General features: G+C 44.3%; 1 protein-coding gene across 1 annotated transcript in view; it reads left to right on the top strand.

Annotated features, from left to right (window-relative positions):
• foxo3b (forkhead box O3b) overlaps positions 1 to 13,314 on the top strand; it is a 42,963-nt gene extending 29,649 nt beyond the window's left edge. Inside the window, exons 3-4 of the mRNA XM_084560525.1 lie at positions 7,503 to 8,967; positions 9,766 to 13,314. Coding sequence (XP_084416651.1) covers positions 7,503 to 8,948 — 1,446 coding nt within the window. The 3' untranslated portion in view covers positions 8,949 to 8,967; positions 9,766 to 13,314. The remainder of the gene's footprint in view (positions 1 to 7,502; positions 8,968 to 9,765) is intronic.
• Positions 13,315 to 25,529: the final 12,215 nt, after the last annotated feature.

The following is a 25,529-nucleotide window of genomic DNA, read 5'->3' as shown; positions in this document are numbered from 1 at the left end:
AAATATGTGCACACTGTACGTCAACAAGGTGTTACGTATTGGATGTGTGACCCTTTTTCGTGGCGAGAAATTAAGCTTGAATTGACGGGACCTTTAAGAGTTCCCATGAAGGCCTTAGTGTATTCACCAAAAATGCAACAACAGAAATATGAGCAGAAGAAGGTGTAACTGGGTTCCTCCTGCCAAGTTACAGATCCCCGTCCAGAACGGCGCACATAAACACACGCGTATAAATGCAACTTAAACACGCACACAGGCTTAGAGAGACACCCAGCCGCTGGCCGGGAAACGCACATATGATTGAAGAGAATGGAATGTTCTGTCTGCAGTCCAGAGCTCGGGGCAGCTGGAACCTGGGCCGAGAGTGTGTGTGTGTGTGTGTGTGTGTGTGTGTGTGTGTGTGTGTTTGGGAAGGGTCACGGTATAAATAACCGTCCTCTCTCAGCAGCGTTAGCGCAGACCAGCCAGGCAGCTTATTTATAAACCGCCTCATACGTGTCAAAGACCTGCATGCCGTCTACACCTCAGGCCCAAGACTGACTGAGCTGCACTTTCACTGGTCTCCTCTTTGACATGTGCATGCGTGGGAGCTTTCAGGCCCAAGTTTTTCACGGTTCCTCCTGCTGCAAGAACTCAGAACGGTCGTAGTTTTCTTGACTCCTACTTCGGATTCAGACGTGTACTTTAATTGGTTGAACAATGCTTCCTTCTACGTTGGGGAGAATTAAATGACGTTGCCGCCAGCCAGTACGGCATTCATATTTTTGTGTGAATGACACAAAAAGCCCCTGAAGTGTTTGGAGCTCCCCGGTGTGTAGCTCTCCTCAAGGAGTCCTGAGAGCCCGTGTACGTACACCTGCAGTATTTGTCACACTCTCTGAGAGAAATCCCGGAGGCAGATATTTAAGATATTAAGGCTGTGGCCTTTGAAATGTGTGTTTTGTTCTTTGTCAGCCCCCTTTAAGTAAAGTTACAGCGTAGTATGTATTTAGTGTGAGGCTTTAAAGTAACGGCTTTAGACTTTCGCTCTTGTTTCTTCGTTTATGTACAGACGGATAGATTTGGTAAGGAAGGACAATGCAAAATTTATAAATGTGGCCATAGAGTCTTTGTTTTGATCTGACCGTTGACTTTATGCCATTTTCCAAATTCAAACCCAACGGTAGAACGATACACGTCACCAGTTTGCACCAAGTTAGCCTTGTTTACAATCTCTAAAGGACTTCAAGGCAAGACGAGCTTTATTTTAACCACGGCCATTTGTCAATTCCTCGTCTTAAATGGTAACTAATGCCAGTTGTCTGCTTGACCCAGCGGCGGTCACTGTTGACATTAGACTCAGATTAGTGCTGGTTTACGTAATGGCTGATAAAGTGTTATGTTTGGCTTGGAGTCACACACACATGCACAGTGCGCCGGTGGGTGGTTAAGTACACCAGAGGTGTGAGGCCCAGGTCGGTTTGCCCAATCGCAGCAGTCGAGGCAGGCTTAAAGGGGGCGGGGCTAGCAGTGCACTTCAAAACACTTCGACCTTTGACTCATGGCCAGGGCTGTCTCCTGACTCCATGACACCGTAACCGTGTGACACAACTTTTCTTTTCCCAGCAGCACAATGCACGCGGCTTCCCTTCCTCCCCCGACACACACACCTTTTCAGATAAGAGACGTCCGCCACAATTTCTTTCCGGCTTGCATGGGAGCACGGCTCATCGAAACTGACCCAGTTCATACATTTTAGTTCAGATACTTGCTGTAGCTGGGTGATGAAATACACTTGCAACACCACGTAGACCCTCCCTTTTCTGTACTGCCTGGCTACATAAACCAAATATCACCCCACCAATCACCACTGCTGCAGCAAGGACGGCTACAACCAATTAGAAAGCACTCTCAGATTCTTCTCGACGAATCAGAGAAATCTGCTTTTGAGTTACCTTTTTTGTGTTCATTTCTATAAATTAACAACCTGCAGCTTTTCTTACACGTCAGTGTAATTCCGTGAGTGGACTTAAAATCTCCTTGACATTTCTCCTTTCAGTGGGCTCCTACTGTACTTCACATACTGTAAACTACACATTCTGATTAACATAAATGCAAATATATACGAGTTCACCTACACTCACAAGATTGAGAGAAAGGAGGGAGAGAGATTCCTAGCGTGGTTGCTGACAGTGATTAATTGTTCCCACATGTTGCTGACGGACAAAAAGGCCTCTGTGTTCCTGAGCTCTGGCTGCAGCTGGTGCACACACACACACACACACACACGCATACACACAGCTGGGGCCTGCTGCCTCACAAAGCAAGTTCAGCTTTGTCAGGCTAGTTGGCTTCAAACACGTAACACTGGTGAACCTGGATAACCGGTCTCATGAGTGGTTGACAGTTGAACTCTCGTTGCTTTAGACCAGCTGAGGTTTGTCAGAAGCGTCCAGTCTTAGAAAAACATCAACAGAAGTGGTATTTTATTTGAAGTCGGATCAGATGCAGTCAGAGTCAGCTTGGTGTACCGGCAAGGAGTGATCGAATTAAATACAACTCATATAGTAGAAAAGTATTGACTAGACATTCCAAGAAGTCAATATGAAAATGAAAGAGATTATTAAATTCTTCTACTGGGGGAATGCACCGGTGTGATGAAGTGAAGCAAACATTTTTAAAGAATGAAAATGTTTGCAGATTCTGTGAACACAGAATGTGATTGAAACACTTAATAAGCCACAACAGTTCAATTCAGCTTCATTTATATAGCGCCAATAAATATCCAAACGCTCTCCAGAACCCAGAGCCTGAAACCCAGAGAAAGAACTAAGGTGACGGCGGCAAAAAAACTCCTTTTTAACAGGAAGGAACCGTGAACGGATTAGGATTTCATTATCGGGGGTGTATTTCAACCAGTGCAGAGATTACCATACCTCTGCATGTAATTAGATAGTCCTGCAACCTATCAGGTGTTGTAAACAGAATCAACTTTATAGTGCTCTGAGGACATGTATGATCACATCGCTGTTACCCTTCTGTCCTCCAAGCCAGGTGATTATACCTAATATCATAACATGGGAGGGCTATACAGCTGTGGTGGAAGGAATAGTCCTTAATTGTGTGTGCTATCTGTTTGAAAACATTGAAAATGTGTCATATGTTTCTTAAAGTCAACACGCAGTTAGCAGCCTAGCTTAGCATGAAGAACATCGGCGCAGGGGTTAAATAGTCGACATACTTAGAATCTCTCTGAGGGTTTAAAAAAAGAAAATCAGCCAACACCTCTAAACCGCGCTAATTAACATGTTATATCCCTTTTGCTTAATCCAAAGACTTGTTGTTGCATCAGGGTTGCCAGGCGACCAGCGTCCCCCTTGTGTTTCCACTCTTTATGCTTAGATAAGCTAACCATCTGCTGGCTGCAATGTCATATTTAACCAGGAGACAGGACATCAATCTTCTAATGTGACTCTTGCGGCAAAAACACGTTTCCCAAAATGTCATACTGTTTTTTTTTTTTTTTAAAGGAGAAACATGCGATTGAGAGCTAAGGCAAAGCAAGCCACCTAACGCATTTGTCTGCCTTGCCTAGATAAGGCCCTCGTGCATTAATTTAAGTCTCGGAAGTTAAAGCGTGAGAGAGAAAGAGAGCACAGGAGGAGGTTACAAAACAGAAACATGAAAGGGAAATCGAAATTGAAATAGAAATATAGCTTCAAAAATAAATCAAAAAATCACTGACTGTGTCAAGCGGCGGGTTTCGGGTTTCTGCTGCAAACTGTATGTATGTATGCGCGCGTGTGTGTGTGTGTATGTGTGTTATTTAGCTCCTGTGGCTGCATAGTAGGAGCTATGAATCAGAGCTGCTGTCTCAGTGAGCTGTTTTTATTAATGGGCTTTGGGAATACCCCAGAGGAGCTACAGTAGTAAGCATACAGTATCCCACTCACACTGTGATGTGCCATGCACACGAACCCTCGCGGCACATACACAACAAATATGAACATAAAACAGTCGTGCACATCCAGCCTATCGCATCCGTCGGGTACAACGAGAAAATAGCGATGTTTAAATGTGATCTACACGTATATTTCACAGAATAAGGAACTCTCTCCCGTGTGAGAGGCCGTGGGGAATATTTTTAATTCAACAGGAATTTATTGAACTCATGGAAAATGTAATAATACGACAGGGTGTGTCATTAAATGCAGTTAGAATCACGGCAGGCAGGAATTAGATGCCGTGGGCTGCAGGAGAGGCTGGATGTCTGCATGAAACTGAAATGAGGAGCAAAGAAAACATCAAATGGTTAAAAGGTCAGTTACCAGAATTGTAAAACAACATATTTTCCATGTACCAAACCGCATCCCTGTACAATAGAGTTGAACAGAGAGCTCAAATAGAGCTCATTTGGGGAAGAAGGAAAAAAAAAAAACAATATATTATATATATACTAGTACTGGTGCTGCAGACACACAGTATATAGCCACATATAACACTCAACGTTTTTCGGTTCGTCTTTCAATCATTCTCTTCTCACCCACTATTTCAGTCTCACTTTCACTTAGCGGACTTAGCAGATGTTTCCTTTTATCGCCGCTCCATCACGCACACGGCGTTGAGAAATATCTAATTTGACATTTGAGGGATACGCGTGGTGGCGCGGACAAACACGAAACAAGGGGTTTTGTCGGAGGTGGAGGTAAAGCAGGCAGGTAGGGTGAAGCAGGAGGGAGGAAGATTGATGGGGCATCGGGTGCTGGCGTGTGAATGTTTACAGCAGCGGGAGAAAGAAAGAAACTCACATTCCATTATTCATTTCCTAAATATTTTTTTTCCTCGACAAATTGTGTCTTCTGCCATTATTTCTTCCTGGCAGCTGGGAGCTAGAATATGTGTGTGTGTGTGTGTGTGTTGCTAAAATGTTCTGCACTAAAACAGCATTACGTCATGCCTCGAGAGATGCTGGCAGAGGATAAACACTGGTCTCCCTGGTATTTCTTCTCATCTTACCTCATTGTACAGAATAAACACCAGCGCACATTCACACATTCGGGAAGCGTGCATTCACACCATTCATGATCTAGTGCAACTTTATATGGATTTGCTAATGTTTTTTTGCACAGCAGTTACGAAAAACACGACTTTCCGAATAGCCGCTTGCACACGTGTGATCTCAAATATGGGGGTATAGGGGTCACAGGTTCAGTTTGGCCCCAGAGCTCAGCCAACACGGCGTTCAGAAACGTAACTCAAACCCCCATCGCTGTGCTCTCTGATTGAACCGACTTTGACCAGAATAACAGTCCCGACCAAACTGTCCGTAAACTGTTGCCCGGGAAAGACGGGACGGCTTCGTGGAAAACAACACAGCGATACCCACAAAAAACTCAAAAATGCTGGCCCTAGTTGGTTTGAACCCAGAAATCTGTTCTGTTTTAGGGAGTAAAAATATACATAGGAGGAAAACAGAGAGGAAAAAATGCGTGCGTGTTGTGGATGGCGGTTGGGTTGTTTATATGGGAGGATATAGCATAGCCCCAGAGTCCCTCGGGGCCCATAAGAGCTATGTGTTTGTGAAACAACAGAAACTGCGGAAGAGGGAGGGGGGGTATGGAAGGAGAAGAGGCGAAGTAATGATTTCAACAAGGCCCTCAGATGATTGTGGGGCACAAGAGGAGGAAGAACGATACAAACAAGGAGTAAATAATGCTAGATAAACAGAACAGTATAAGAGAATTATTTCCCTAACATACGGTTTTATGAAGGTTTGTAATTATGTTCAGTGAAGGCTGAAATATGAGTGTTTGTGCACATTTGTGAATCATCATTATGCTGTCGTTTAAGAACCATAAAATGATGTCTTCTTAAGTAACCAGATGGCCGCTAGCGCGTTTTCGTGTGGGTGTCTGTGTGTGTGTGTGTGCGAAGGGAGAGGGAGGGGACGGGCTGTCCAGATGGACGTGTACATGGGTGTAATTTATGGACGAAATGAAGTTGGAATTTCAAGTCTTAAATAACTGCACAGCCAGAGCTCACATCAAGGCGATCAATCATTTAACATGCGCCGATCAGTTCTAAACAAGCGCTGCAGTGAGCTGGCGTCTCCAAAGCATAACCATATTATGTCAATACTTTATACTGCGTAAATAGAAACCCATAATGACACGCAGCAATAAAACTTATCTTGTTTAAATGGTATCAGCGTTATCTCTCCTTCTTCTCGTGGTGTGATTATGACCCTATAATCTACGCACACAGACTAAACATTTTATTCAACCGCTAGCATTGTCACTTCTTTTAATTGTGGTTTGAACTGTGACAAAGTTCAGCTAGCTAATATTTGAGCACGCACACATGCTTGTGCTTCAAGTTCAAAGCTTTAATTTGTAGACGAAATGCGCCATATCACAATAAGTCTAGAAGCAACGATGCTAAAAACAACAGGCCCGGCTACAATGTCGTCAGAAAAAGTGCTCGACTGTGAGTTTTTAGCGTGTCACATCTGTTGCGCAGTGAGTGTTGGGCATTAGTAGCTTCCCGTCTCCAGCTTCTACTGTTTCTTTATCACTGGTTGTGTGAGCAACAGCGTAAGAAGCTACGACCACATTAGCATCAACATGCTAGCAAAACGCTTATGGTTCCACTTACTTTGCAGCACTTTGTAGCACTTTGTAGCGGAAAGGTTGATTCCGAAAGTCATTAGGGTTCATCCTCAAGGGGATGTGTGCGCGAAATCCATCCGCTGTTTATCAAAATATAAAGAAAGTTGTGGCAAGACTACAGACACGCTGACATTCCTTACGGCGCATTGCTGGTGTTGGTGCAAAAATGCGCGCACGCTTGCTACAGTATGAATGAAGGACAAGCATTGTATGTACAGTATGTAAACAAAGTCTGCAGAGGGACAACAAGTGATTCATCAGTTTGTGCCTTCTAATGCGTGCATACGCCTCTGTGTTGTGAATAAAGCTCTTGATCATTAGCAGGAGCTGTCATGTGCACCAGCTCCCCCACAATGAGCCGTTTGGGCTCGATCAATAGACACCAGCCAAGACTCGCACACAGGCACACAACAAACACACATGATCTGACACACAGGGGCTCTTTGTATGTGTCATTCATAATCGAGGAGACACTTGATTATAGACCACCGTGTCTCTTTTCTCTTTTATACCCACAACACAAAAGCTACAGTGGGAACAATGCAGACATCAGCGCTAAGTGCTACTCCACGTTAAAGTGAGCCTGTCTATATTTAGTGGATGAACAATTGAAACAATGGGCTTTTTGCTTTGTTTGTATGTCTATTCACCGGGAGCAACTGTTTACGTTGCTGCAGAATCAGTGATTGTGGGTGGTTTATGGATCAGGGTTGTTGGGCTTAATGAGAGGTTTTCATTGAATGTTGTATGGGCAAAAGGAAAGAATACAACAAATGAGTTCTGATGACAGTCGTAGTTTAAGTAATTGTGCATACGTTGCTCATTCCAGTCTTTTTCTTCTCTTTTGCGTTACAGAACTCCATCCGGCACAACCTTTCCCTCCACAGTCGCTTCATCCGTGTCCAGAACGAGGGAACAGGAAAAAGTTCCTGGTGGATGATCAACCCGGAGGGAGGGAAGGGCGGAAAGGCTCCACGGCGCCGGGCGGTCTCCATGGACAACAGCAACAAGTACACAAAATCCGCCCGTGGCCGCGCAGCCAAGAAGAAGGCTGCACTGCAGGCTGCGGCTGCTGCAGCTGGTGAAGGTGGTGGAGACAGTCCTTCGGGTCTCTCCAAGTGGCCTGGGAGCCCGACGTCGCGCAGCAGCGAGGAGCTGGATGCCTGGACAGACTTCCGCTCTCGCACTAACTCCAACGCCAGCACAGTGAGCAGTCGCCTCTCGCCCATTCTGGCCAACCCCGAGCTAGACGAGGTGCCCGACGACGAGCCTCCTCTTTCGCCCATGCTCTACTCCAGTCCTGGCAGAACACTGTCTCCGGCGCATCCCACAACCAATGGGAAAGCTGCGCCGCCTGAGCTGCCCCGCCTAGCTGACCTAACAGGTACAATGAACCTCAATGACGGACTCACAGATGACCTGATGGATGAGCTGCTGGATAACATCAATCTGGTGCCAACCACTTCCAGCCAGACGGTACCAAATGGTTCCTCAGGGTTCACTTTTGGGTCCAAACCCAATGGGATATGTTCACCTTCCTCCACTTCTTCTCCATCCCCTAACTCTTCTTCTAACGGAGGAAGTAATGGCTTTGGTAACTCCATCTTCGGGCCTCACACAACGGGCTCCTCTCTGCGTCCGTCCCCCATGCAGACCATCCAGGAGAACAAACAAACGTCCTTCTCCAGCATCAGCATGTCCCGCTTTGGTAGCCAGACACTACAAGACCTGCTCAACTCTGACAGCCACAACCACAGTGACGTCATGATGACCCAGTCTGACCCGCTGATGTCGCAGGCCAGTGCGGCTGCCGTCATTTCCCAGAACTCCCGCCGTGGCCTCATGCTCCGTAATGATCCTGTAATGACCTTCGGAACCACTGGAGGACTTCAGAGCAGCCCGCGGGAGATGCTGCAAAGCAACAACCACAACCAGAGCTCCCTGAGGTCTTTAAACGGAGGTCTGAACCTAGCCAACGAGGCCAACTCTCTGGCTAATGCTAAACAGCAGCTCCTGCTCTCGCCCTTGGGAGGAAATGGGTCCTCCTCCATGCAGATCGACACCTCAATCTTCTTGAACGGAACAGTAGGCAGCAGCGGGGGGATATGTCAGGATCGTTTCCCCACAGATCTGGACCTGGACATCTTCAATGGCAGCCTGGAGTGTGACATGGACTCCATCATCAGGAATGACCTGATGGACGCGGATGGCTTGGATTTTAACTTTGACTCTCTGGCCAATATGAATGGAGTCGGCAACTTCACTTCCAAGCAGACCTCACAGAGCTGGGTGCCTGGCTGAGAGGGTAGGAGCAAAGCAGGTGTGTATGTGTACGAGTGTTAAGAGTAAATCATGTGGCAATTTGAGGAAAACCAGGAATATTTAGAGGAGTGATTATGAACTAACTCTGATGCTAGTGCCATTGTGTTGTTTATTTTATCATTTATTGTAAGCGAGTGGAAATATAGATTGTTTATAAGATGTATGAATCAGATGCTACGGTGAACCAAACAACAAACACGTGCCGTGAAATGCTCACGTTATGGAGTTACTGGCACGGTGAACAGATGACGAAAAGGCACTCAGATGTTGTGATAAGCGATGATCTGAGTCATTGCTGTTCCCAGAAATGAAACACAAAAATTACAGGCTTTTGCATTTCTTCACTAAAGCCCTTCAGATGTGCGTTGCTTAATCATTCCCGAACCAAAACTGACTCGCTAAACAAAACAACTTTGCCAATAATCTCCTCTCGCTCAGTGTGCAAAATATTTTGAGTAAGATGCTAAATCTGTCCTGGTTTTGTGGGCCTTACTTAGTTAGCAAGCTGCGTTAAATGTGTACCAAAATGTATTTCATCGTGTTTTGGGAGGAGATGGGACAACAATCGTACTGTTACTATTAAAAATATATATCTGGGGTAAAATTTACTTCAATTTTAGAATATAAAATTGAAGTAAATGTGGCTCAGTGACATTTTGGCCTATACCCGATCCACTTAATGAAGCTAGTATCGGCTCCAGTACCAATGTTTGGCGAAATGTTTGGCTTTAAATGAACTTTTTATGCTTTCAAGCTCAGAACAAATGCTGAAACATACCATCTTTTATCTCTCCAGGTCTGAAATGTGTGGTGCGAAAGAAGATCAGACAAAACAACATCCCTTTTGCCAAACCTGCCATCAGCACAATGTAAAATAAAAAACCCCCGTGTTTACAGACTTCCTCTTGAGAGCTTTACCTTCGCTCCCACACTGGTGAACCATGAACGATCCGACAGACTCTAGAGATGCTGCACATCAGCCCTCGGAGCCTCCCGCGGAAAACGGCAACAAACAAAAAAAAAGGAAGGCTACGGCAAACAATCACAACAAACTCACAAATGTACAATTATGCAATTTTCCTTTGGCAACCCAGTCTGCTGATATCAAAGAGACACTGCTTTTTATCAGAAGGGGGTTTCAGGTGGAATACAAGGACTAAGTATCAGGCAAAGACGGAAGAAACAGGCGTGCACTGCGTAGTGGTTCCCGTTGAAGGCAAAAAAAAATAAACAAAAAAAGCAGAAAGTGTATAAAAAAAAATCAAGAAGTGATGTGGTGTAAAGCTGATCCAGTGGTTTCCTGGGATGTGTTATGTTGGAAGATAAAAAAAATCCCTCTGTTCTTAGTGATTTTTAAATGTTCCATGTTTGTTTCGTTGCATTTTTTATTTTATTTTTTTTCCTGTATTATCATCATTGTTTCTGGAGCGTACACATCTGTACAAAAATAACTCGGTGTACTGGTGAAATGAAGAGATGGAATGGAAATGGAGGTGTCTTACTCACTGAGTGGCCATGCATAAAAAACAGTACATGCAAAAACACACAAAAGCATGCAGTACGGACAAACTGACACTTCGCGAGAGAGTTTGCAAAAACCTCCGTAACCTTAGAAGAAGTAAAATGTCTCAATTTAACGCCATGCACTTGCTGTTTCCTTATTATAAAATTGCTTGAATTTAAATTAACTGCAGAATACTGATGATTATATTACAATTAGCTAAGTACTACGACATATGTTTTATTCTTGTGTATATCAAACTGTAAAAAAGAAAAGAAAAAAGAAAATCAAAAGAGACTAGAAGAAGTTCTTTGTCATGGATTTTTGTACAGCGCAAGGCAGCGGAAGGTTTGAGAAAGACGCGAGGCGGGGGGGGGGGGAGGTGTTTTCTTTTCGTAGCTTCTGGTGAGGTCTGTTGAGGTCGTTTATCACAGCATATGATGTAGCCAAAATGAATACCTGTGTCCTAGGGTTGTGAACATTTCCACACCATAACAGGTGCTATATAAACAGTGTTGAATCCTGTCCTGAGAGCAAACCGTGCTTTTTATTTGTTCTGTATTTTGTTGTCGTTGGTTTTTTGTTTTTTTTTTATTATTATTTACCCACAACCTGCAGAAGCCCAGAGCTGCAGCCACTTGTAGCACGGCGAGGCTGAAGACGGCAGGGGGAGCAGGGTTTTTAAGGCTCATTCCTCTAGAAGCCATTTGTTTCTTGAGTACAAAAAAAAAAACAACAATAAGCTATCTCTGTATATTGCCAAATTACTTGAAACAAACAGTAGGATATGCTGGCAGCCAAATCGCACACATGCACACACACATAAATTACACGTACACACACACGCAGAAAAAAAATAAATAAAAATAAAATAATAGCAGGGATCTGTGTTAAGCTCTGCTGTTTTCTTGTCATGAGCTTGTAGGGCTTGTTATGCATATACGGAATCACTCAGGGGGGAAAAGGGAGGCTTCCCGTTTTAAGAAACATCGAGTCACATGCGAATAGTATTTTCACGTTTCTTGAATTAAAAAAAATAAATAAATAAAATAAAAGGACGCTTTGTGTTTGTGAACTTATAACCTGTGAACTTTTGGCCGTCGAGATGACGAGGAGGAAGGAAGATAAACGTCAGGATTATTGCTCCCGCCGTCAGTTATTTTTGTTTTTTCTGTCAGACCGATTATTATTTTTTATTTTTTTTTGCTCTTCTACTTGGACTCGACACACACACACACACATACACACATCCCCTCGTGGACACGCCTGGTGCTCCTGCAGGTGATTTCCTGTACCCTTTTGAGTACATGTTAGTGTCTGTATGTGTTTATCTATGGGGTTCACTTCAGCCGAACTGAGCTCGCTAAGATGTGTAATCCCTCACGGTGCATACAGCACACTCGACTGTATGCATGTATGTATTTATGCATTATGAATAGTGTGAAATGCATATATACCCCGCTGTATGTCCCTATATAATCATGTAGACCCTTTGTGATACCTCTGAAGTTGAAGAAATGTTGAACAACGCTCTGTGCAAGGTTGGAGGGAACACTGTTACCATCAGTCTAATTGTGAAACCAGCTTCTGAAGATGGTGGCGAGCGCCATCGTTGTAGCATCCGGAGACCCTGGTACCCCTTCAGTCATTTTGTGGCGGTGACATGAAGTGTATTTCCCTGCTGTGTATTATAGTGTACAGATTTGTGTATGTCACTTAAAAGGCCCGGGCAGAGGAGTTGGGTGTGCATGGTTGGCTAGAAAATGATCTACTGTGCTATCTGAGGTTTAGTGCATGAGCTAGCTGTACCCCCCCATCGACCCTTCCAGTGGTGCTGTCCCACAACAGGAATTGCAACGATCGTCAGGAACCTTGTGTTTTAGGCACTCGAACACGCACTCTTTTCCGATTTTTTAAAATCAGGGCTTACACACGAATACCCGCACCGTTCTCCTATATTAATATCATGTGTGTACGTCAACGCAGACACAAGGAAAAGGGGGGTGGACGTTCCTCAGCTTCACGCTTGACTTATTTCATATGGCGTAGGTTCACGTCTCGGTGCTCTCGGTGATCCACTAACGTTGACGTGATGAAAGTGTCATCCGACAGTGAGCTAGAATTTCCAACACGTTGTTACGTCTAAAATTTCCAGAACACTATCTATCACTTCTCTTGACAGGGGGAATCCTGAGCCATCACCTGAACCGCTAAAGATCCGAATTCATTTACACTGACTGTACAGCATATGACTTCTTTACTTGACCTGTGAACACAACTGACAAGGTGAATCCAGGGAACGCCGTAATCCTTTTTTATATATACAAAGAGAGGTTACTGATCCCTGATATACTGCAGATCTCGACCGCAGAGACGTTTTGTACATTTTGTGTGAAATCTTTTGGCTGTTCAGGCGGATAGTTTACACCTACTAGTCCTAGTGGAGCGGGCCTTCCACTCGGTGCTTCGCTCAGGCACAGACGATCCCCTCTCATGCTCGACATACAGTACATACACTTGCAGCACAACACATGCTGGTTTAAAACTAAGAAAAGCAAAAAAAAAAAAAAAAAAAACAATAGAGACATACCACTAGATACCTTAATCACCTCTTGGATGTTTCCTTTTTAATACTGAATCCTTCCGTTCTTGTTAAGAAGGCCTGGCCAGCTCCCCCTCCATACATACGCCCTCTGAACTTTTCCCCTTGAACTTTTCCCGTTATTAATCTTGCTTCTTCTCGACTTGATGTTAGTGGGTATTTTTTCCTGTGTATTCCATTTTGAATTGTAATCTAGTTTGTATAAGAAATGGTGCGCATGTAAATAAAGCTTCGTGAGGCTCCACACTCTCCCCGTGTCCTTGTTGTCACTTATTTCCGTGTCGTTAACGGCTCCTCCAGGAATTTTCAGCCCGTAAGGCAAAAGGTCACATCTCTTGCTTTACTTTACATGTGCTGTTGATTCAAAAGCGGCCGAACAAATTTAACCTCGCACTCCCCGCAGGACATAAATCTCTTCCTGGTGTCAGTCTGAGGGGATCTACACGGCAAAAACAACTCCACGTTGTACTCCAGTTCTTGGCAAGTCCTCTTGCACAATGTTTGTTTTGTGTAAGGCGACATAAATGAGAGCAGACGTACAGCAAACCCTCTGATACCTGACACTGGGCTGGGTACTTTTCCTCTGTTGTTGCGAAACATAAAGAGAAGGGGAGGTGGAGGCGGGGGGGCCGGTCGCAATTGCATGTTTGAAATTTCCCCCAGGCCTGCTCGGCAGATATCACCATCTGTTGACAGTCTTATCCCGCTTCTCGCTTTCCCTCTGAACGACTGCATTTTCCAACTGTCAGAGGTCAGGCTTCTTATCGTAAAAAGCTCACGGCGAATTAACCTATAGGTTTAACTTAGTATGTGTGGCTCAGGTCTTGAAGTTTAAACTAATGTCCTCTTTTAAAGTGAGGTCATTCATTCAGGAGAAATCTTTACAGGAACATATTTATTTACTTCTTAAGGAAATATGTGGAATAGGTGTGTTAAGGAAAGCTGGGATAGGCTCCAGCCCCGCCACCGTGACCCTCCAGAGGACAAGCAGTTGCAGAAAATGCATGAATGAATGAACTATCATAGGATAAATACACAATAAACAGATTATTTTAACTTAGAAGTTTATATGAATCACTTCCTAATATCTTCATACTACAAGTTAGATTTTAAGCAGATCACTGGAAACATGAAACGTCATACTGTTGTCCTCCATAGTCCCATTCATTACTTACAGGAATCTTAGCAATATTTGTTGAATAGGTGTAAACATCTTCTCTAAAATGCATCACTAAGGCTAAATTTCTACTTTAGATCATTGTGTAGGGAGCATTTAAAGTGGAGATATTGGGTTTATTGGGTTTTTGGTGTCCAGTCAAAATATAATCATCATGAGGTTGCACTAGAAAAACCCAGGCTGGACTCATAATAACTAAAAATTTGATCCTATAAGTAAATTTCATGTTGCATTTTAAAGGCATTTAACACCAAAGCAGCTAAAATCTATTTGTTATTGCAATTTTTTCGCTCAAATTAAAAGCTCCGTCACTACCCACATTCATATTAGTCTCTATTTTAAATTAGTACAGGACCAGTTCAGATCATCAAATCTAACAAAAGTCTGCAGCAACTTGTGAGGGTAATTTTTCAAACACCGCCTTTGCTCTTTGTCAGAATAAAAAACCCATTTGTGAAGCGCAGGCCGTGTTGTCATATACAATATGATCCCATAACCACACTGTTTACCCTCGTTACCAAACCCAGGACATGCGTCAAATACTTTAGGTCCACCGATGCGTCCCTTTCATTTGTACTCAAATATACAAAAGAGCCACAGACAAACAGAAACTCCTTTCAGTTTGCTGGGTGTTCTTTCATGAAGAGGAGACGTTTCATGAAGGGTAAAAGGATTGAAGGGGGGGCGGGGGGGCATGACCAAGCACAGGCTTGAATGCAAATTTTAAAATACTCAAAGCAAGCCCACTGCAACTACAAATACCAACAGCAGTCAGCTGGTCACCTGATCGACTGAATGTCTGCCGTGGTTGAAGAGTCACACCAGTCCACTAAAGCAGGTTTGAAGTTCCTCCAAACCTGCTTTAGTGTTTTCTTTCTCTGCTTATGTTGACATGGTGCATCCAGATTTAAAATGATGTAGCCATATTATGAGCTTCATTTTAGTTTTTAATGGACGCAATACTGAAAGACTTTTCAGTTTTTCACTTTGAGTTTGCATTTTTGCGTGGTTAATTAATCCGAAACTTGACACTCACGTCGCATAACACCAAAAAAAACAACCACCTACTGTATGTGTCGGCTGATATTTAACTTCTGCTGGCTTCCTGTAATTTCATAAGTAGACAGCGGCGTCTATATGTTTGCCCACCACCATCATCTCCGCCCACATTTTTACTGTTTTTATTTGCCTCTGCCTTGTTCCATATCAGTGGGCTCGTATTTTGTAAATGTCATCTTTGTTTCAGTACAGGAAGCAGCAAACCTGTGTGCTGCGGGCGTGCAGAAATCAGCACGCAATGATTCAGCCCAGAGACGTCCTGGTGTGCAGTTTGGGTTTGTGTTGGTGTTTTACATTGTAAATCACCAACATCCTTGTACGTCTAGACTATTCACCTATCAGGAACTGATACCAGTTTTCACACAACTGAATTTGTGCAATATGAGGTGTCACGTGTGGTGTGGTGGTCAGACGCACAGGTAGGTCTTTATAAATGAATGTGTGCTTGAATTAATCTCAGATTGTCAGATTGATGTGTAACTCCAACTGACAGGGAGCGTTTTGTTCCCTTCAAGAGCATCCTCTGCCAAGTGCCGTGTGAGTCTTCCCATGCAACATGTCTGCCCTTGTGTTTATTTATTGTACATAGTGTACAGAATGTCGTGCCATGAGTCAGAACTCTGTGTACATGAAAACAGCTAAGTAATAGCATACAAACAGAATATGTAGAGTTTAAAGTGAAAAAAATAAATAAATTCCCTACCCTGATAACCTTGATGTCCAAATTTGTACTGATTCTGGTTCTTGTTAGCCAATTTTGTGTGGGCGTAAGTCATAATCATCAGCAGGAAATGTATTGATCTAGGGAGAAAGAAGTTGCAGTAGCAGATTATTTAACATTCGTTGTTTCATTTCAGCCTTATTTCCATTTTTACCTGCGCCACGTGCATTTGTAATCACGCACACCAAGCTCCGACTGATGCATTCTTTCTCTCACCTGCTGACAAGAAGCACAAAGCCAGTTTAACTAATCTGAGGTATGGTCAGTGATTCAGATGTCGAGAATTAGTCTTACAGTCTCCTGAATCTGCCCCACCCGGTAACGCATTATACACTGTTGGTGATGTTAGTCTTTGTAAAGACAGGACTGTGAGTCATGGTTGTGTCCGGCCCAGAAAAGAAGACCTGCTATCGTCTGACAAAAGAAGAAATGAAGGTAAAGTAGCTGGGATGAGCCGGGGTTGAGGGGCTGATGTGTTAAAATAGTGCTTTTGAAACGCTGACACGGCTCAATCCTTGGCGCCACCGTTGGGAGGATTTGTGTATCAGCTGGTATTAGCTAAGTAGAGATATATCAACATTGTCTTTTAATGTGTGTCAGGTGAGACGTAGTTGGTTTCAGTGAAATCCTCAGCCTCCTCCAGATTACATCTCAGTGACATTCATTCATTCATTCATCTTCTGTGACCGCTTGTTCCTGTTAAGGGTCGCGGGGTCTGCTGGAGCCTATCCCAGCTGTCATTGGGCGAGAGGCGGGGGTACACCCTGGACAGGTCGCCAGTCTATCGCAGGGCTAACACAGAGAGACAGACAACCATTCACACTCTAGCCGATTTAGAATCACCAATGGAGCATGTCTTTGGACGGTGGGAGGAAGCTGGAGTACCCGGAGAGAACCGACGCAGACACAGGGAGAACATACAAACTCCACACAGAAAGGCCCAGTTGGCCTGGATTTGAACCTGAAACATTCTTGCTGTGAGGCATCAGTGCTAACCACCACGTCACTGCGCCGCCCATCTCTGAAACAATGACAGAAAAAACATTCAAATGTAATCCGATGGAACATAATAAAATTTAAAAACGGCTAAAACATAAATTTATTACGACCAGGCCTAGAATATGTGCGTGTGTGCCACCGTATTAATCATGACTTTAAACTTTATGAGCGATGACTCAGCTCCGTTTGCTAATCCCGGTCGTCTTAGTGATTGACAGTTTCTCGCCACACCTTCAAGTTTAGCATTAGTTTTAGTCTGAAATAGGCATGATGCGGTCAGATGCTTCCAAGAAACTGCGACTGAACCATAACAATGACTTCAGCATTCATAACTTTGTAATTTAAACAAGCACAACAGAGACAACAGCCAGGAGGGGGAGGAGCCACGGTGGCTTCTGGCTTCTGGCTTCCAGCGCCATTATTCATAATGACAGGTTGGGTTGACAGGCCGGGCCTAACATGAAGATAAAACAAACTGAGCACAGTCAGTACTGGCTATCCATGTATTCTGTTCCTCGTCCTGCACACAAGTGGAGACCAACAGTGTCGCATACGCACACACACACACACACATGTACTGACTGGCTAATGAGAAGTGAGTCATCATGTGGTGTGGGGTTCAAAGTGTAAACACGATGGAGATTTGAAGGATCTGTAGAGATACGACCATTAGTGGGCTTCTCATCCCCCCCGGCCCTGACACTGTCCCATTGATTGATGCTTCCCGGGGCTGCTCTTAATCTCGATTGCTCGCCTCTCGCCTAATCTCTACACCTTATCTGAACTGCAGCTCTACGCACATACGTCCGTACAGACAAGCACAAACACATATGATAATTGCTGCTGGCCGCACGAGGATGGATCCATGACATGGGGTGTGGGGGGGTGGAGAGGAATTGGGCAACCTGACAACTGAGCAGTCGTAAATGATACTTCTGTGTGTGCGCGTTTGTGTGCGTTTGAGCTGGTGAGAGAGTGTGCATGCGCGCGCTAAGTGCTGCAGAGGAATGATGTCATCCCTGTAATGGCACACTGGCACAGAGCAGTCGAGCATTGTCCCGCAGCACCTCCATTCACAGGCTGTGATCAGCGTCATCAGGGCAGATTATAGCTCACACTCACAGCCTGTGGTAGGGATGACGGATCTCTTCACACTGCAGACCCACACACACACACACAATGAATATGTACCAGCAAAGAAAAATCCGTCCACATCATTAGCTCTTTCAATCCCTCCTTCCTCTCCTTTAAGATTTACAGTATCCATACGGGGCTCGTCGCAAGTAGGAGCACGAGAAGATGTGATGAAGATACGGTGCAAAAAAAAAAGCGTCAGGCTGAGCTGAGGTGTAATGAAACGACAGAAATAGAGGTGGCTAGGTTAGAGGAGCGAAACTCAGAGGTGATAGGGTGCTGAAGTTGTCATACATGTGCTGTATTATAAAGCATTGTTTCCTGCGTTTAAACGACATCATCGCAGGCGTTTGGTTGCACTGAAGAACAAGAGAAAGGCTGAACCCACTGCACAACATCAGAGAAAGACTAATAAGGACAGGGACGGTCACTTAAACGGCTGTCATTCACACGCTTGCACATGTAAACATATTTTGTTGGAAGATTTGACATGAAGGCACCATATAGAACGTCAGTATAATTCAATTACCGGGCTGTTTTGAAGAAAAATTATCTCAGTCAAGCAAATGCCCGAAACTGCAGTTTCTTGAATCACCACTTGAAGCTGGCCCCAATACAGTAGATCTAAACATATTTAGAGCCTGCTATAAAAAAAGTTTTTGTCTCTATTGCTTTTTTTTAACCATAGTAACAAATGTGCGAGCCGGGATGTCACTCAACCATTTAAAGAATAGCAACACTTAAAATGATGCGTAATCAAGGGTGCGCCTGCTTTGAGTGACAAAAGCCCCTCCTAATACCAAGCACGTGAATTTTCGGCCTTCCCTACTTGATGATCACACCCAACGGGTGACATCACCGAGGGTTTGTCCAACTCTATAGACAGTAGACTCAGCAGACTAGCCATTAGTGATTGATAAATTTGTGTAGTCAGCATAAGCGTCCAAAATCCCAAATTTGCTGTAAAGCTCTCAGTCTTGTTTCCAATTATTTTCTCATCCAATTCCAAAATGGTATTCATCTCTTGCCAACTATTTTGACACAGATATACTGCGCCACAGCAGTGAAACATCCTACAGATACGGCAGCAGTCATCCCAACTCTCAAAAAACCAGGCTCAGACCCCGACGACCCCAACAACTATCGTCCAATCTCCAACCTCCCTTTCATTAGTAAAATCCTGGAAAGAGCAGTGGCTGCCCAGCTTCAACATCACATGTCCCACTATGAGCTCTTTGAACCTCTTCAATCTGGTTTCAGAACCCATCATAGCACTGAGACCGCCCTCATCAAAATCACGAATGACCTCCTGCTTGCTGCCGACAATGGCCGCGTCACCATTCTCATCCTCCTTGACCTTTCTGCAGCTTTTGATACAGTTTCCCACACCATCCTCCTCCGTCGCCTCTCTGAACTCATCGGCCTCAGTGGCACAGCACTGTCCTGGTTCCGGTCCTACCTGACAGGCCGGAAACAATTCATCACATTAAAAGGCTCCAACTCTGTTCCAGCACCCGTCAACCATGGCGTGCCGCAGGGCTCTGTGCTTGGTCCTCTGTTGTTCACCATTTACATGCTACCCCTGGGTCATATTATCCGTAAACATGGACTCAACTTCCACTGCTACGCCGATGACACTCAGCTTTACATCAGTACCAACCCCTCCTCCCATCTCCCACCCACACAACTTGTCAACTGCCTGCAGGAACTCAAATCATGGATGACCACAAACCTACTCAAACTTAACAGTAACAAGACAGAGCTCATGGTGGTGGCCCCTGCACCACTGCTCAGGAAAATTGGAGACCTGGCCCTGGTCGTGGATGGCTGCTCCATCTCCCCATCTACTGAGGTGCGCAACCTGGGTGTTATCCTGGACTCCACTCTCTCCTTCAGGTCTCACATTAACAGTGTCACCAAGTCTGCCTTCTACCACCTCAGAAGCATCTCACGACTCCGGCCCTCACTCACACATTCAGTAACTGAGACACTCATCCATGCCTTCATCACCGTCCGCCTGGACTACTGCAATGGTGTCCTGTCTGGACTGCCCACCAAGGCCCTTAGCAGACTCCAGTTTGTTCAGAACTCAGCTGCCAGGGTTCTAACCCACACAAAGCCATGGCAGCATATCACTCCCATTCTTCAACAGCTTCATTGGTTGCCAGTCAAGTCACGCATCGCCTACAAGATCCTCCTGCTCACCTACAAATCTCTCCATGGACTCTCACCACAATACCTCACTGATCTCCTCCACCCCTACACTCAGTCACGCTCCCTGCGGTCCTCTGACAAGGACCTGCTGGCCATCCCCCGGACCAGGTTGCGGACTTTTGGGGACAGAGCTTTCTCTGTCAATGCTCCCACACTCTGGAACACTCTACCACTCCATGTTCGCTCTGCCCCGTCCCTGCCCATGTTCAAAAAGCACCTCAAAACATTTCTTTTCACAAAGTCCTTTGACCCCTAACCCCCCCCCCCCCCCCCCCTCCCCTCCCATTGTTAAGCGACCTTGGGTACTATGAAAGGCGCTATATAAGTCCAAGCTATTATTATTATTATTATTATTACAGATACGATTATCTTGGTCCATTAGCTTGTCTTTATAAATTGCCACCATTCGCGTGCCTCTACACTGCCCCCTACAATCTATGTGCATACTGCATCTTGTGGTCAATTTCTGTGAACGATAAGGGTTGTACACATTAGTCGTGTAGTCGGTCTGTCAACTGTACTGCTGTGCCACATCTCTTTAAGCATCATGTCGACTAATCGCTGACATTAAAAACACGGGCGCCCCAGAAAAGACATCAGAGGAGTCAAGTGGGTTGTTGCAGCGAACTAGCAGCAGTTCATCAAGTGTGTGGAAATACTTCACTTCACTTTGCTGGTGAATTTCATTGTCAGAGTCACTATCCCTTCTTACGACATGCCATGGAGTACTATTAAATGCTACCGATGATGCTGAGTTGCTGCCTGTTTTTATACAGGCTATACATATCTGCACAATATGTTGCATACAAGCTGTCTGTTCTCAGCATATGTATTCTGGTCAAGAATATAGATTTCATTGCAAAGTATTACTTTCTTGTGTGTTTTTATTAGCAACCTCATCAGCAACTAGTCGGTGTCAACTTGACTTTCAACCCATTGCAGTCGACTTTACAAAATCTGAACTCGTGCAACCCCCCCAGGACAGCAGCATCACATTGGTGTGTGGTCTCATTCCCCCTTTTTTCATCTTGACTAACTTCTGTGAGTTTCTTACATTTGCATTCTGTCACGACAGGTGGTAGTGGGGAATTGGGGTTTAGGACCCAAATGCAGGACTCAAGAGGCGGGAGTAGGCGAAGAAGTATTTAATAAAAAAGACAAAACTTACAAAAAACTAAGAGCGCTGCTGAGGTTGCAGGAAATCCAAGAAAAAACAAAAAATCTAAACACTATCAAAACTACAACCTGGCATGAAAATCTATGACATGAAACATGAACATGGCAGACAAACAATATGACACAACAAGGAACAGAGGGGAAGGCAGGGCTATATATACACACATGAGGAACAGAGGGGTGACGAGACACAGGTGAAGCAAATCAAGAAACAAGGCAAGGAGAAACCAATGACCTAATCAAAGGGGAAAGCACATGGAGTAACACATAACAGAAAATCAAGAATTTAACAAAATACAATAAACTAAAACCCAAGAAACTAAACCGTGACACTTTCGTCTTGGGTATGTTTAGTCTTCACCTTGTTAATTACCTAGTCAATAACCTAGTCAGGTTTACTGAGCCATCCTCTCATCAACTAAGTAAACGTCACTGATAAAAAAAAATATATATATATATAGTGTTTTCAATAATGTTCTCTTTTGTTCTAAACATAAGTGTGATTTGTTTTTATATTTTGCATTATTTTTTTACATACCTACACCTTGCAAAAAATTATAAAATGTAAAAGTGTTTCATTCTGCAGATTAAACTTTCAAAATGACTGGAATATCTTTCCAAAGTGAAGTGTACTTTCATAAAAGAAGCAGTATATTCACTGTCAAGTTTACGCAATACGACTCACTACTATCTTCATAAGACATAAGACATTGTTTATTTATCCCACGTATGGGAAATTTCCTTGCTACAGTAGCGCGTAATTTCGGCAAAAGTAATAACTTTTAATCCTCTCTCTTTCTTGTGTCGTTGAATCGCTGTATTCGTCCACTTCTGTATCACATAAAAGACTGAATATCTGAAGACAGATGGCGGGGGAGAGGTAGCACGAGGACGTTGCTGAGCGTGAGCCTGTCGTGTTATTTCAGTGCGTTCACTATGTTTTCAGGCGAAATGAGAAAAGAGGTGTGAATTAAATGATCTTCAACTTGGAGGACATGGACAAGGAAAATAAACTAGAAGGGTTTAGGACAAAAAAAAAAAAAAACAACAGTACAGGGTGACGGATGTTCCCGCTCTTTCTTGTTATCCACCTCGGAGACGCATCGCCATGGATTCCAAATGATTTTGTTCTTTCCATCTCAGTCATTGATGGGACTGAACCGGGTAACCTCATGCACCGAGAGCACAGGAGTGGACTGGTAGAAGAAGGGAAATCATTGTGTTGATTGATGCTTTTCATTCAGCTCATTGATTTATTTTGGACTTGCAAGGCCAAGTGATGTAATCTGAGTTATATATATATATATATATATATGATAAACCTTCAGTTTTTACCTGACTGTATATGCCGATTTATTCACAAAGATGAACTCAAAATGGAAGCGCGTGCACAATAAGCACAATAAAATCTTGAAACCTCTCTTCCCTCGCAGTCATTTCCTCACCCTCCTGCTCTCTTTTTCTCACCTTCATTCATTCTCACACCTCTTCCCTGTGTAATTTCAGTATATTTTTTCTCCCATTTCTCCACTGTCAGCCCCACTTCTCTTCAATAACAGCCCCACGCTGAGAAAGAGAGAGGGTGATGCTGGGCTGGATGCAGGGAGGGAGATGAGGTGGAATAATCATGCAGGAAACAGAAAAGCTGCCGGACCTCATCTCCTCCTTTCTATCCAAGGCCAGTAGATGCACACACACACACACATACCTAGGCTGTTTCATTTCCCCATGTGAGGGGGCATCATGCTCGGCTTGCGCTCAATCCTGTTGCTGCATAAAGCCCACTAACCCCCATCGTGTTCCCATCCCCCCCACCTCCCTCTGGGTTTAGAGTATTACCTCCCTCGCTCTAGCATGTGCCTGCATGTGACTGCATTATACGCGTTGGCAGTGGGTCATAGGGCGCAATATACCACACTGTACTCGACCGTGCCTCCTTTTAATGATGACACTTCCTCACGGAAAGTCACTTTAGGAAATGACTGGATTTAAGCGCCCGAGGATGGAGACGAGTGTTTTATGCGTCGCCCTGCATGTGTGAACAAGTCTTGCATCATCCGCCGCACCACTGACCTACATGAAAAGGTGTTATCTCTCAGAGTGTGTGTTCATTACCCTTGATTAATAACTAACTCGAGGTGTCCCAGTGAGAGTGTGTGCAGATTACATGATTTCCTCCTTGGCAAAGCCCTACTGCAAAACTCTAAGTGTTAGTATGTGTTGAAAATGTGTACAGTAGAAACACAACGCAACGAGCGGCTGTCATAAAGCTGAGAAAAGGGAATGTCAGACCTTTCCTCTGTTGTTCATTGTATCTTGTGGCACTTCCCTGCAGACTGACGTTTTGTTTTTAAGATAAACTGCATTTGCATAGTGTATATTTCATTTAAAAAAAGGTTTAATCAGAAAACCAGGATCACTGGTTGGTCTCCAGTCACTGCGCTTGACGGCACCTTGGCTGCAGCCCCAGATTTCAAGATAAATTTAACCCGATTCGTCTAAAATCGTGCGAATTATAGAGAGCAAGTGCTTTGTTTCTGTATTTAGGAACTATAAAAGAACAAAGCCTTGACCACGTGTAAAGCGATTCACCCATGGCCCATTGCTTCCAAGCTGACAGTTAGTCATTAGCGGGCATTCCTGGATGCTTAGGTAACTCTCTTGTATATTTCCCAACCCAAATTGTTTCAGACTAAAAGAACTGACACTTACCGTCACCACCCTCTGTTTGGAAAAATAATGCCATCAACACTCCCTCTGGGTTCACTCGACACTCCGAGATCACTACTAGCGTGGTGGCTTTGGTGGGAGGAGCCAAAGACGTAGACTTTGCAGAAAACATTTGAGGAACTTTGTGTTTGTGTCAGTCGGTTTATATCAGTCGCCCACCACATGTCGAGTTGCCAGAAAGCACACTTTGAGTTCATTTTTGTTATTTGTCATTAGGCAAAATTGAATTTCATGAAAATGTCACGGCCTCTTGTGTCCGCCCCGCACCACACCAACACAAATAAATGTTAACAGTCTCCTAATTCACCAAATATTAGACATATGCGTGTATTTTGACTTAGTGCTTTACGGCTGCAATGATTTATACGTGGTCGCACTGGTGCACAGTCAGTGTGCACTCCCACCCACCCCCATCCTGCACACACACACACACACACAGAATGTCAAGGTCACTCTGTTTCACACATCCATATATCTTCTCTGCACTGGCCTAAATGGAGGGTGGGACACACACAGAGACACAAAGAGACAGACAAAGTATTGCTTTGTGTGCATGTGCACAGGCGTGTGTGGGTGTGCATTCATTTGTGCTCGCGTGCATGTGTGTGTGTGTGTGTTGGAGTGAATTACGACCAGCATTCGCCATTAAAACCACCAGGGAAAGCATATACAGGCCTTCATTACTCCCATTCTCCATCCTTCCCTCCCTCCCTCCCTCTTTCCCTTCCCTTCCCTGCTCCATTCCCCGTTTTCTCCATGTGTTAAGTAATGGTGTTGAGGCTGTGTTGGCTAGCGAGACAAAGAAGAGGTCATCTACCATAAAGAATGCGCCTATAGACTGGCGGAGTCGGCTCCTAATGCGGCCCACATCCAGCACTGCAAACTGCTATTCATCATCAAGATAAATCTGACGTTAATACAAATCTACATCAACTTGGATAATGCTAACACACCACATGTGACCAAGGCTGCCTGGTTCTCATCAGTCCGGTCAAATGTGGAAAAGGAGGAGAGGAGGCTTTGACAACCGGTCCCTAATGACTTTAATTTGCAGTTTGCGTCTCTTTTAACGTCCATCATATGTCCCTTTGTAGCTCTGTCCTCCTTATACGTGTGACAGCATCCACACGTGTTTGTGTTCCTACTTATGTGTTTATGTTTGTGTGACAGTAACAGTTTCCCCCACCGGCCCCTTAAAGGCCCCCTTCTCATCTGAGTTACATATGTGTTTATGAGTGTGCGAGCAC

This window comes from Chelon labrosus (genome assembly GCF_963514085.1).
Source record: "Chelon labrosus genome assembly, chromosome: 14".
In the NCBI taxonomy this organism is placed as follows: Eukaryota; Metazoa; Chordata; class Actinopteri; order Mugiliformes; family Mugilidae; genus Chelon; species Chelon labrosus.
Note: the sequence above shows the minus strand (reverse complement) of the source record. Positions and strands in the feature narration are given on the sequence as shown.